General features: G+C 41.2%; 1 protein-coding gene across 6 annotated transcripts in view; it reads right to left on the minus strand.

Moving 5' to 3' along the window:
* The window catches only part of SEPTIN11 (septin 11), a 90,991-nt gene that overhangs the window by 19,204 nt on the left and 59,235 nt on the right, over nucleotides 1–12,552 (minus strand). For 5 of the 6 annotated variants that reach the window (XM_040480606.1, XM_040480585.1, XM_040480599.1 and 2 more), the window contains exons 4-5: nucleotides 7,166–7,352; nucleotides 3,874–4,035 (exon numbers count right to left, since the gene is read on the minus strand). In XM_040480606.1, the coding sequence (XP_040336540.1) occupies nucleotides 3,874–4,035; nucleotides 7,166–7,352 (349 nt within the window). Of the gene's footprint in view, nucleotides 1–3,873; nucleotides 4,036–7,165; nucleotides 7,353–11,013; nucleotides 11,104–12,552 lie in introns of those variants that run through there. The other variant, XM_040480616.1, reaches the window with a different exon arrangement.

Consider the following 12,552-nt stretch of genomic DNA (forward strand, 5'->3'; position numbering starts at 1 on the left):
TTGGTACTTATTTCATGTTGAAAAATTTTCAAGTGTGTTAGGAGTAATTTGGGTATGCTTCCAAATTGGGATATGCTGTAACTGTAAAATATACATTGGATTTCAAAGACTTACTATGAAAATATCTCATTAATTTTTATATTGATTGCATATTGAAATAATATTTTATTTTATTTTTTTTAACATTTATTTATTTTTGAGACAGAGAGAGACAGAGCATGAACGGGGGAAGGTCAGAGAGAGAGGGAGACACAGAATTGGAAGCAGGCTCCAGGCTCTGAGCCATCAGCCCAGAGCCCGACGCGGAACTCGAACTCACAGACCGGGAGATCGTGACCCAAGCTGAAGTCGGACACTTAACCGACTGAGCCACCCAGGCGCCCCTTGAAATAATATTTTAAATATATTCAGTTAAATACGTTTTTAATTAATTTCACATTTCTTTTTACTTTTTTTAATGTGACTACTGGGAAATGTTAAATTGTTTGTGTGGTTCATATTATATTTCTAACAGCATTGCTTTACAGTTGGCCATTGCACAAAATTCAAATCAGAACTACATTTTAGCCCAAATTATTGGCCCAAGCCTTGCAACCCAGACTTCTACCAAGCAGAGGTGGTGTTCAAAACAACTGACTATTTCACGTTGCTTTATTTGGTAGCTATGGCTACATTCTGGGAGTGCAGGTGATGGGGACAGTAATTCCATCTTTTTTTCTATTAAAATGTAAGAATAAGAAGATCTGAAATGGTTGTTCTGAGAATTATTATTTCAGTTCCTTGATCCACTGCTCTTCTACTGTAGGCAAGTTGAGAAAGATGAGAATGTCCTACAGCCAAATCCTCTCCCACAGAGGACATAACCCTCAGCCCAGGATGCCCAGGTGGTACTTCATTTGCTGCTCAAGATACTTATATTCTCTGGTTCATCTCATACTCTGTAGGAAGGAAATAAAGCACATTCCTTTCACAGACTCCAAGTCTGGAACTGTAATGTGTCCCCTGAAGTTGAGGAGCAACAGGGCCCCGCTGGCCACCATTCTGCCATAATGACCAAGGAAAGAGTTTTCTCCGCTCACACTGAGTGACAAAAGCAACTGCCAGTGAAATCTGTTTTCCACATATCATATGGGATTTCATCACCAGGAATTATTGGCAAGGAAGAGACTTAAAAAAAAAATCTTGTTAAAGAACAAGATTAATTTCGGACTATCAGTTTGATTAATCTGATAAAGAGACAAAGAGCCAAGATTCATGGGTCTTTTTTCTAATGTTTATTTTTGAGAGACAGAGAGAGAGAGAGAGATTGAGTGAGTGGGCGAGGGGCAGAAAGAGAGGGAGACACAGAATCTGAAGCAGGCTCCAGGCTCCGAGCTATCAGCACAGAGCTCGATGCGGGGCTCAAACCCAGTAACTACGAGAACATGACCTGAGCCAAAGTCGGATGTTTAACCGAATGAGCCACCCAGGCATCCCCACGGGTAGTTTCTTTCCAAGAAATTTAACACAAATGTAGTTTCATGAGCACCCAAAATAATTTAAAAGGAAGGGGAGAGATATAAAGAGAACATTAGACAATATTCACTCATGTCATTTATTGAATCCTACGCTGAAGTTCTATAGCAGAAGAACCCCAAACTGAAGTTCTACAGCAGAATAAACCAGCGCTATCTCAGCCTGGGCTCTAATGATGCTGTAAAACAGGCACACTGCTCTGCTGGCACTGGAGCTGAGCTGCCTGTGTTCAAATCCTCCCTGCACGACCGATGGCTGGACCATGCCAGGCTGCAGTTTCCTCATATGCGAATTAGGGATAATAATAGTGCCTACCTATGGGACTGGTGTGAGGATTAGATGTAAATAAAACCTCTCACGGTGGCTGATGCACAGTAAATCCTCCATAAATGTCAAAAATGTCTGGTGCTATGATGGCTATGAAACTCTCAGTACCCATAGCCAGAGAATTTTAGACGTGGGAGAGACCTCACATATTATCCATTTCGATCCTGCTTCTACAGTATCTAAATGAGTTGAGATACAGAATCTGTTGTCCACCACCTTGTGATGGGAACTCACTCCTTCCACAGGGTGCTTGCTGTGCTGCAGTGGCACCGATGGCCAAATGTTCATTTCTCGCTGGGCCCAAACCCCTCACTACCCTTCAGTTCTGTCTTTTGAATGAGAACAGTTACCCTCCGTCATGATGACCTTCCTTTTGTACCCACCTCCGGCCATCCTCCCAGGAAGAATCTGCTCCCCAGTTTTCACAAATTCCAGAGTCTTCACGATCCTGGCCACAGGAGCAAGACAACCAGAGTAGGTCACACAACTCCGAGTGTGACCACACTAGAGCAAAGTGGAGAATGGACAATCTCTGCTCTAATGGGCCCTTAAATTTTCAATTCATACAAACAGCCCCAGAGAAGGGAGAAGTTACATTTGCTTCCAAAGTCCTAGTCATATTGGGAATAATTTAAGGAAAATATTCCTCCATAAATGATAACAGTGCTATATAGAAAAGTCCATATGCTGAACTGAAGAAACAAGAAGGAGTTTTGTGAAATATCTCTGTTCTCCTAAATTATGATAGCAAACAACACAAAACTGGGATCAGGGTTGAAATCTTAGTGCTGCTTTGACCAAGCCATTTAATTCTCTAGATGAGCTTCAGTCTGAGTCCCTTTATATGAAATGTCCAGAATAGGCAAATGTCCAGAAGAGACAAGAAAGTAGAGTAGTAGTTGCCTAGGGCTGGGATGGTTAGAGGGTTGACAACTAAAAGGAACATGATTTCTTTTTCAGGTGATGAAAAGGTTCTAAAATTGGCGGTGGCAATGGTTGCACAACTCTGTGAATATACTAAAAACCACTGAATTGTATGCTTTAAACGGGTAACTTGTACAGTACATCAATTATATCTCAATATGGCTGTTAAAAAGATTGTCTTCAGGGCAATTTAATAATGACTTCATTAGACACTTTTCATGATCAGATCTAAGGAAAGTAGAACACAGCTCAACCTACCACAATTTAAAAATGTACACTGACTTCTGCTGCCACCAGCATACTTTTGAATCAATTTTTAGCACGTATTCAGGGGAAGGCAACTTATTTAATAGCTTCTAATTATATTTCACAGAAGCTAACCTACAATTTTAAGAATCCCAAAAGCCATCATTGGTCATCTACTATGTGCAAAGGATGCTAGTTTTACACAAGTTATGCATTCCCAAATGGAAAAAAAAAAGTATAGGAATTGTGGCCCAGAGATGAGCCATGTATCTCTTTGTGAGATACACAAAGAGGCAGTGAGAAAGATTCGGGCATCAGCAGATAGCATAGAGGACACAGACATCATATCACAGGTGCACTTAGAATTGCTAAAGCTTTACTCAGTTCTCTCTTGTTCTCTGCCTGTGACATGGAGAAATTCTACCCTCAACTGCCAATTAACCTAATGATTCAGGAAAGAGTAGGGGAAACAGAATGGAGCGAAAGGCAGGAACCCATCACAGAAGCAAAAGGAAGGCAGGTGGAGATATTTCTGCCAACAATGGCAGAAACAAGCAGAGATCTATTTCCTTTAAGCTGCTTTGTGTGAGATGGTGCTGGGCTGGCATTCCCAAGAGGTCTGCTGTAGAAATTCTGCCTGTTGGAGCAGGAAGGAAACTGGAGATAGGCTTGTCTAACTTTCCCATTTGATAGATGGATACCCTGAGGAGTAGGGTGGTTAAATGACTTGCCATAGTGGCAGAGCTGGGCAACGCTAAAGAATCCGATTCCTGGCCCAGTGCTCCAGTCACTCTACAATGCTGCTACCAAGAAAAGCTTTCAGGACAATTTCTGTAGGTTCTTCCTAACTTGAGGACTTACACTCATTGTTGCATTAATTTCTGCCACCGTTTCTTCATCTGTGGGGAACTGATATATCTGGACTCCATTGCTGACTAGTTCACTCATGATCTTACTCTTGAATTTGTGCAATTCATTTTTGGCAATCGTGTCAGCTTTTGCAATTATTGGAATGATGTTCACCTATAAAACAAACATACCCATTTTTACACAATTCCAATATAAGAAAAATAAGACAAATGAATGAAACATAACAAAAGTTGTAAAGCTTCACTTAAAAAATAGATATTGAAAATAAGGCTTTGTGCCCAGAGGGAAAATTAAGAAGACATGGATAATCTTTAAGCTCCATCTGTGAACACTTTTACTTCCTCCCATCCGGCACTGACAGCATACTTGTAATTTCCTCTTCTGTGCTACCTCATTTTTTTTTTTTTTTAACAGAGTAGAAGGAAGTGTTACTCTATGACAAATAGCAATAACAAAGAAGCCTATTCTTTGAATAACCAACCACTCCTTTTAGACCCCTCCCAGCTATTTTAAAAGCTTGATTTTTGCATGTTCCTCACAGCGCAGAGCAAAGACTGTGTTAGAATAGTGGAATATTCATCTCTATGCAGGATAACACCCTCTCTTTTTTTCTAATGACTACTAGGGGTAGAGAACCTACGTATTAACCAGAACAAAGACGGCTTCACCTACTTTTAAAGTTTTCAAAATCACACCAATTAATTCTTTTGAAATACCAGCTTCTAGCACATTACTTCTTCATGTCAGAATGAAACCTAGCGGCAAAGGCTCGCTTTCAGAGCATTGACTACAGAGACCAGGGAGAAGGCAGAGTTTGAAAACAGTGGCAGAAAGCCCAGTGTGAGAGCTGAGGACACCCTCAAGCCCAAGCCTCAAACCCCAAAGTGGGTCATTCTCCCAACTTTGCCCAGCACTGCCCACACAGCACATTTTTAAAAATTCGTTTTTTAAGATTAACTTTCTTCCACTCCCTGGTAGCCACAGAGGTTTCAGTAAGACACAACTGACATCTGACACCTGGGGCCATGCTCTCCCAGCTCAGGGGAAAGGGGGACAGACTCAGTGAGAAAGCCACACTAGCAAGAGATGAGGGAGTCCTTAGGGAGGTTTTCTTGGCCATGTCTGCATTCCTTTGCTTCTTTTATTCCAAGAGCCGAATCAAAACCCCTGATACACCACAATGAGAAGACGTGTGGATAGAATAACATATTCTTCACCTATTCCTCCACCCACTCCTACCTCATCATGCTTGGACTCATCCAGCAAGAGAAACACTAATGGTGGGGATATGTCTGGGTCAGAGCCCAAGAAACAGAACACTTCCCCATTGTTCTTGTTGGTTATCTTCTGTACATGTTTAGTATTCAGTGACTATTACACAGACAAAATGGCAGAGGTTCATACTTTCTTGACCAGTTTGATCAGAGTAGATAGACGCCACAGGCAATTGAGATTTAAAACCTCTTTTTCCTCAGTGGCAGGTGCTTGAAAATCATTTCTGAAATTATATGTTTATGATATATATACTTAAGCACCTTAACTCTTCACTTCACTTGTATAAACAACCTTTGCAAATACCATTTTCAGATGCTCTCCAGCCCTCCATCTCTACAGCAGTATCGGTTCTTTAAAAGCAGTTTAACCTGTTTTCAGGGACTTTTTTTTCCAGCTGTGTTCATTTGCCTTATTTTCTTTCCCTTTTTAAACCAGCCTTACTAAGCATAACCCTTTGTTGAATATTTGCCGGGCTTGGTCCACAAACATGGCCTCAGTTAGGACACCACCTCCATCTCTGCCCCTCCCCAGCCCTGTTACCAGGGACACGGCAGCCTGGGGAGCCAGCCTCACGGCCCAGAGCCCTCAACTGCCTGCCTGCCCGTGGCTCACTGTTGCGGACACAAATGCATGAAAAGGATTCTATTTATTCTCCCGAGAGTCCTCCAGCTGCAATAGTCCCTTCACATCACTAGACCATTTTTCTGTAAACCAAGGTGTCTGTGCATGCTGGAAGCCCAAGGAACCTGGCCCTGTGTCAGCCACTGCAGCCCATTTGGCGGCCAGTTCAGCCAGAGGCCTCGGGGACAGCTGGTCGTCTGACTGCCCTCCATTACGTTCCTCTGGAGAGAAAGCATCTTTCAAACAGCATTGTTTGGACAAAAAAAATAACACCCAACAAAACCCCCTAAAGATGATACAACTTTTTATGGAACTCCAAGGAAAGTTAAAAAAAATACCACAGCTTCTTTTTCTGGCTGTTTTCCTTTTCATTTGCTTCTTCAATTCAGAATATACTGCCTTCCATTTATTTCAAAATGAAAAATCAAATTAATTGTAAAGTACATCACTTAATGTTATCAAACTTATCAGTACCTTTCTTCAAATGTTGTAAAAGGAAGAGTTTATTAATGTGGAAAGCCCAGGTGTCAAACTGAAACCACTTTTTAAAAAAATTTGGGTGCAATTCAGTTTTAAATCTAAGAGGCTGGACTGTCCTTATCACATAAGGAAAAAAATTAACACCTTTTTTTTTTTCACTCAAAACTTCATATTAAAGCCAAACCTTTAAAACAGAAATTTAGAGAAGGTTTTAGGAAAGTAAACAATTTGTGACTTTATATTTCAATCTCCCTAAATTTAACCCTTCCTATGACCATTTAGATGTCTCCGCTATATAATTCCCCAACCTTCATCAGAGCATCCGCTGGTGCTAATTTAAGAACTAAAAATACTTGGTAAAGAGCTCCATGGTTTTATTTGTTTGTTTTATTTTGTTTAGCCTAACATCCAGAGGTTTTGAAGCATTTTTCTCACATTGCTAAACCCTATTGTTCTGTAAACCAGAAAAGACAATTATGGGGTTGGAGGAAGGGGGAGGGATGAATAGGCAAGAGCACAGAGGAGTTTGGGGGCAGGAAAACTACTCTGTATGCCTCCACGATACAGGTCTTTGTAGGTTTGTCCAAGCCCACAGGCTGTGCACCAATAAAAGTGAACCCTAATGTAAATAACAGACTTTGGGTGATTACGGTGTGTCAACATAGATGCGTTGACTGTAACAACCCATCAATGGGACCCATCGGGTGGGGGTGCTGATGTGGGGCAGGGGTATACATGCGTCTCTGTACCTTCCTCTTAATTTTGCTGTGAACCTAAAACTGCTACAATAAACTGTCTTGTAAAACAAAACAACTCCAATTACATTAAAAGAAGGAAATAAATCAGGGCCTTCAGATAAAGGTGATCCAAAAGGCGAGTGGATAGTCACCAAAGTGTCAGTGAGTACCTTGCTGTCCAGCTTTTTCATGGTGACTAGGTCCAGAGACTTCAGTGAATGGCCAGTAGGGGCAATGAAGTAGAGGCATGCGTGGATCCTGGTGTCGTGGTAGTTGAAGAGAGAACGTTTGATCTTCAATTCCTCTTGTAAGTAGGCTTCAAATTGAGCATCAATATATTCCACTATTGGCTTATAGCTAGAATGCAGAAGAATTTTTTTTTTTTTTTAAACACATCTTCAAATCAGCATATTTCTAGCCTTCAACCTCTTGTGCAGCTCCATGCAGGCAGTCAAGTCTTCAATGGTTCCCTCTCCTAAGAGCTGAAGTCCCAGTTCCTTACCTGGGCATCCCAGGCCTTCCATCATCTGGTCCCTGAACATCTCTCCAGCTCCTCTCTCCCACTTCCTCCCTGGCTCACCATTTTCTGTCCCAGTCATCACACACAGCTGCCTTCATGACCTGGTTCATGCTAACCCCCTACCCGGAACAGTCTCCTTCCTAGTATTCCCTTGGCTAACATTCATCCTTTAAAGCAGAGATTCTAAATATGTGAACCATGCTGTCACTTCCCATGGAAGACATTACTAAGACATTGTGGCATTCTTTCCTGCTGGGCCAAAATGAAAGTCTCAAAATCTGTCTCAGTAAAGTGATTTTGACAGCCTCTACCAACTGATTGGCTTTGGCGCACAAAAGGAAAGTGGTTTTTGATTTCAGGCTATGGCATAACCTAGTGGGAGCTCTGCCCCCATGCTCTGTCCCATTCCTCCAGAGATGAGGGCCCCTCTGTGCTCTCATCTAGCCCAGTGCTCCTGGGCCATTATAGGCTTCAAGATTATTTCCAACTCTGAAATTTTATGATTTGAATGTAAACTCTATATCCCTTTCTTCTCACCAAATCATAATTCAAATTTGTTTTGAATAATTATGTATGATTCTATTAGCAGACCATCATCATTAATAACATATTGGAAAAAAGCATTCAATAAACCATATGTTCTCCAAGGACTAAACAGTACATTAGGTAGGTTGCTGTGGAAAAGCTATAAACTTTCAGGTTTCCAGGGACCTGCTCAGGAGAAACCAGTGAGATTGGGTTACTAGGAACACAATGGGTTAATTCTCCCCAAACCTATTACCTTGCTGAGGAATGACTTACACTTTAAGAAAAATAAAAACCTTTCAACACTTTGCTCCCCCAACCATATATTAAACTGAAATCCTTAAGAGAACAACAAATCTTTGAAATAAGGATAACAGCACACACTCTAAGAGAAAACACAAACAAAACAAAAAACACATTTATAACCAAAAACCAAAAGCACTCAGAAAACGGTTTTTGATATTTTTCTTTGGTCATTCATTACAATCCACTGATTCAATCTGAGCAGACAAAAACTCTAGCGGTTAAAAGAAAAAGTAGGATACACCAGTAAGTAAATAGGACAAAAGAAATCCCAATAAATTCCAATAGAACGAAGGAACAAGTGAGAAGTTTCTTCTATGTTTTCCACTTTCAAAATACAAGCGGGTATTCTGAAGCAACAGTGGTTAGAAGCATGGATTCAAGACAGATGGACTCCAACCCCACAACTTACAGGACATGTAACTTTGGGCAAGTTCCTAAACCTCTCTGTCTCCATTTCCTCATAAGTAACTCAAGGACAAAAAAGGCACCTATATCAGAGAGCTACTGTGACAAATGTGTGAGCTAACATATGTAAAGGCCTAGCACATAAAAGATATAACTATTTCACAGTAATAATAATTTTCAAAAAGCAACAACTAAGAGAAAAGCAAGCTTGACTTTTGAGAAAGTTGGGGGTGGCAGGGAGGAACCTTCCACTCACTCAGTTCCATGGTAACCATCCTGCTACTGTGCTCATGCCCTGTAGGGAAGTGGACTGGGCCACACCACCGAGGTTCACCCATGCCAGCCGACAGCCTGATCTTCCAGTCTCCTGACACTGAGGCATGTGTTTGGGGAACCAGGCTCTCTCTCCAGCACCCTCTTAGGAAAGGAAAGGAAAAGCAACTCACAAGCAATTGCTCCTTCCTGCCTCACTAGTTCCTGATTTTTAGCTTCTCAGCACCTCCTCCCAGCAGTGGTCCACATAGGTTTCTGCTTTCTATTAATTTCCCTGTTGCCTCTGGTGTTGTTTCTAATCCTCCAAGATTATAGGAGGTATGACATCTCTCCTTTTCCAGTGAGGCATGTTTTCTGCCCTAGATTCAATATACCCGAAGAAACCTTTTGTTCTCCTCTTATACCTTGAATCCCTTCTGCCTTCCCCTGTCAGGGAGTTCTGGCCAATCATCCAATCTCTGTTTTTTCCCTTTATGTGATCTCCCTAGAAAATTCCATTTATTCCTGTGTTCTACTTACCATCTAAGTGATGATAAATCACAAATTTCTGCTTGTAGCCCAGATCATCCACCCAAGTTTCAGCCCCATCCATACAACTGCTTACAAGATATCTGCATTGGCTCTTCTAAATGTGTCCAGGATGGGACCCTTCATCTTGCCCCCAAACCATCTGTCTGTTTTCCTTCGCTTGGCAAATGGCACCTCCATCCATACCAATCAGAGACCTCCTCTTCTACTTCCTCCACACAATCCAGCGTGAAATTCCACCAATTTTACCTTCCAACTATTATAAACAAATTAAAGAAACGTATTCCAGGAAAACTATTTACCAAAATCATTATTCCCTGTGTTTAAGTCAGCCAGTGGTTTTGTATTCCCCTTCACAATCCTTTAAACAAATTACCTGCCCCTCTTCTACTCCTTTCCACTTCTTATCTACATCCAGTCATAAAGATAAGGAGGTTTAATCCCAATTTTGCCTTTTGATAGTTTCCATTTTATAGAAAAGACACCCATCTGGTTTTTGTTTGGCCAATTCTAACTTCTCTGGGTTTCAGCCATACAAAGCAGGGGAAAGTGAAGGAAGGCAAATCATATGCAGTATTTACATTCTCACATCATTTCCTTTTCAGTCATGGGGATGGTCCTTTTTACCCACAACTCATTTCTTTTCATATACCTCCAGCCACAGAATTCACAACAAAATACAGAGGTTGACCTAAAACTGATGGGAGAAATATTTTATGCAATGTTTTCTATCGACCCAAGTTACCCACTGACCATTCTTCCAAAAGAACCAATGGCATTGTTCAGAGAGTGACTCTCCATTTTACATACGGCCAGATACCTACCATTCATATATTTTTCTCTATCTTGCTGTTAGTGAAAGTTAGTTTTCCTCATCTCTCAACTACCTCCCCATCAGAAAGGTGGTAAAAACAGAAATTAAAGACCAAATGGTCCACTTCACTACCATTTTATAACTCTGATATAAAGATTTGGTGAGTTTGAGGAGTTCAATTATCCATGATTTTCAGGGCTAATAATCATCACAGTTAGCAATATGCCATTGATATTCTAGCTCCCATCTCCCAAATGTTAGGCAAATGAATTATTCTATTTCCAGTTCTATGACAAAACTTGGTTTTCCTTCTCCAGACCTCTTTGCTTCTTCACTGGAAAGTACAGACAGCAAAACAAGGAAGCCCTTAAACCATGAAGAGTTAATCATGCTATTAAACATAACAGGAAACCTTACCAGATCTCTCTTCCTGCCCCCTTCTAGCTAGCTCAGTCCCAGGCAGATACTCATGCAGGAATGCATGCTGACATGACTGAAGCCTATATAAACAAGCTGGGACATTCTTGAAGTCCTGCATTCATGGCAGAAAAGCTTGCCTCATCCCCAAAGTAGTAAAAATAATCATGGGTTTAGAGAAATGGTATATTGCTTCCCATATGATTACATATCAATGCAAAAATGCATACCTCACATCCAATTCTTTTATGGAATCAGATTGTCCAAAAAAAAAAAATTTTTTTTTAAGACAATAGTCACTTGGGTTTGGAGTCAACAGTGTCAACAATGCCTTCTGGGGCACAGAGTTCTAAATGCCATTTAAAGAGGTTATGCAACAGCTGTCAAGAAATTTCAGAAGAAAAAAAAAATTTGGTATCTAGGTTAGGTTAATATCACACTTCCTGTCTTCTAAATCTCCTTGGAAACTATTATTTGACCCAAATGAGTCAGATAATTTCTTAAAGGGACCTCCAGCTGCAAATATGAGAATTGGTATTGTAGTAGCCTCTTGGCTATTCAGTGCTGGCCAGTGAAAATCCACCAGGCTAAAGGAAAATCCCCACTTAGGGGACAGGCAATTCAGTGGCAACACTGAGGCAATGAGCCTGAGAGGGAAGAGCACATGGAATCTTAGCAGCAAGATGCTGGCAGATGTTCTCATTCCTGCAGGAAGGGACCCTGAAGGTCCAGTTACTGCCTTCCAATCAGAGTGCACAAACATAACATTCTCTAACCCCAGAGAGAAACCTGTGTGGGTCAGAGAGATGGAGATACATCTTGCTCTGAGTACACTGTGATTGCCCAATGACCAGGAACCCTGGCTCTCTCCCCAGCTCCCACAATGCACCTGTGCTCTTTTTCTTGTTGCCAAGGCTTTCCCCTCATCTATTTCACTTGGCATCACAATCAGCCTTCAGGCAGTAACCTCTCCATCATTCCTTGGCATTGAGGTCATAAATGAAGAGCAATAGCCCAGCTGCAGGGTCTGAGCTTAGCTGTCCCCACCCCGCACAATGTACAGATAGTTCACTTTGACCAGATGCAAAATAAAATCCTTCTCACTACATGTAACAATTGCTCCTGTTATTACAGGACAATGTTTATTGAAGAGCATCTAAATTGCTCTATAGATAAAATAGAGCTCAGTGCTCAGCTAGAGAATGAATTAAATATTTCTTCCTAATTACTATGGTGCCCGTATACATCAGGGATACTTGAAATATCTCTAGGCAATACACACACATTCTAGATTAAAAAAATAGTTCAAGTTCCTCTTTACAAAACACATACATATAATACATACCATTTTGGAGAAAAAAAATTTTTAGAGAAAAATCCCTGGTACTAATAAAATTTCCGAGCCCTAAGCAAACATAACTTATTGATGTGGTGTTTTACTCCCTTAATGTTGTCACTGCACGAAAATGTCTCTGGAAGCCTCCTTCTAGAATCATCTTTGGGCCTGGGAAAATTTTAACTTTCTCTGACTTCTTTTGAAAATGAATACAGGGGCACCTGGGTGGCTTGGTCGGTTAAGCGTCCAACTTCGGCTCAGGTCATGATCTCACGGTCCGTGAGTTCGAGCCCCGCATCGGGCTCTGTGCTGACAGCTCAGAGCCTGGAGCCTGTTTCAGATTCTGTGTCTCCCTCTCTCTCTGCTCCTCCCCTGTTCATGCTCTGTCTCTCTCTGTCTCGAAAATAAATAAACGTTAAAAAAAAAAATTAAA

Source organism: Herpailurus yagouaroundi, unplaced genomic scaffold (assembly GCF_014898765.1).
Source record: "Herpailurus yagouaroundi ecotype Mexico unplaced genomic scaffold, PumYag 28, whole genome shotgun sequence".
NCBI classification, from domain to species: domain Eukaryota; kingdom Metazoa; phylum Chordata; class Mammalia; order Carnivora; family Felidae; genus Herpailurus; species Herpailurus yagouaroundi.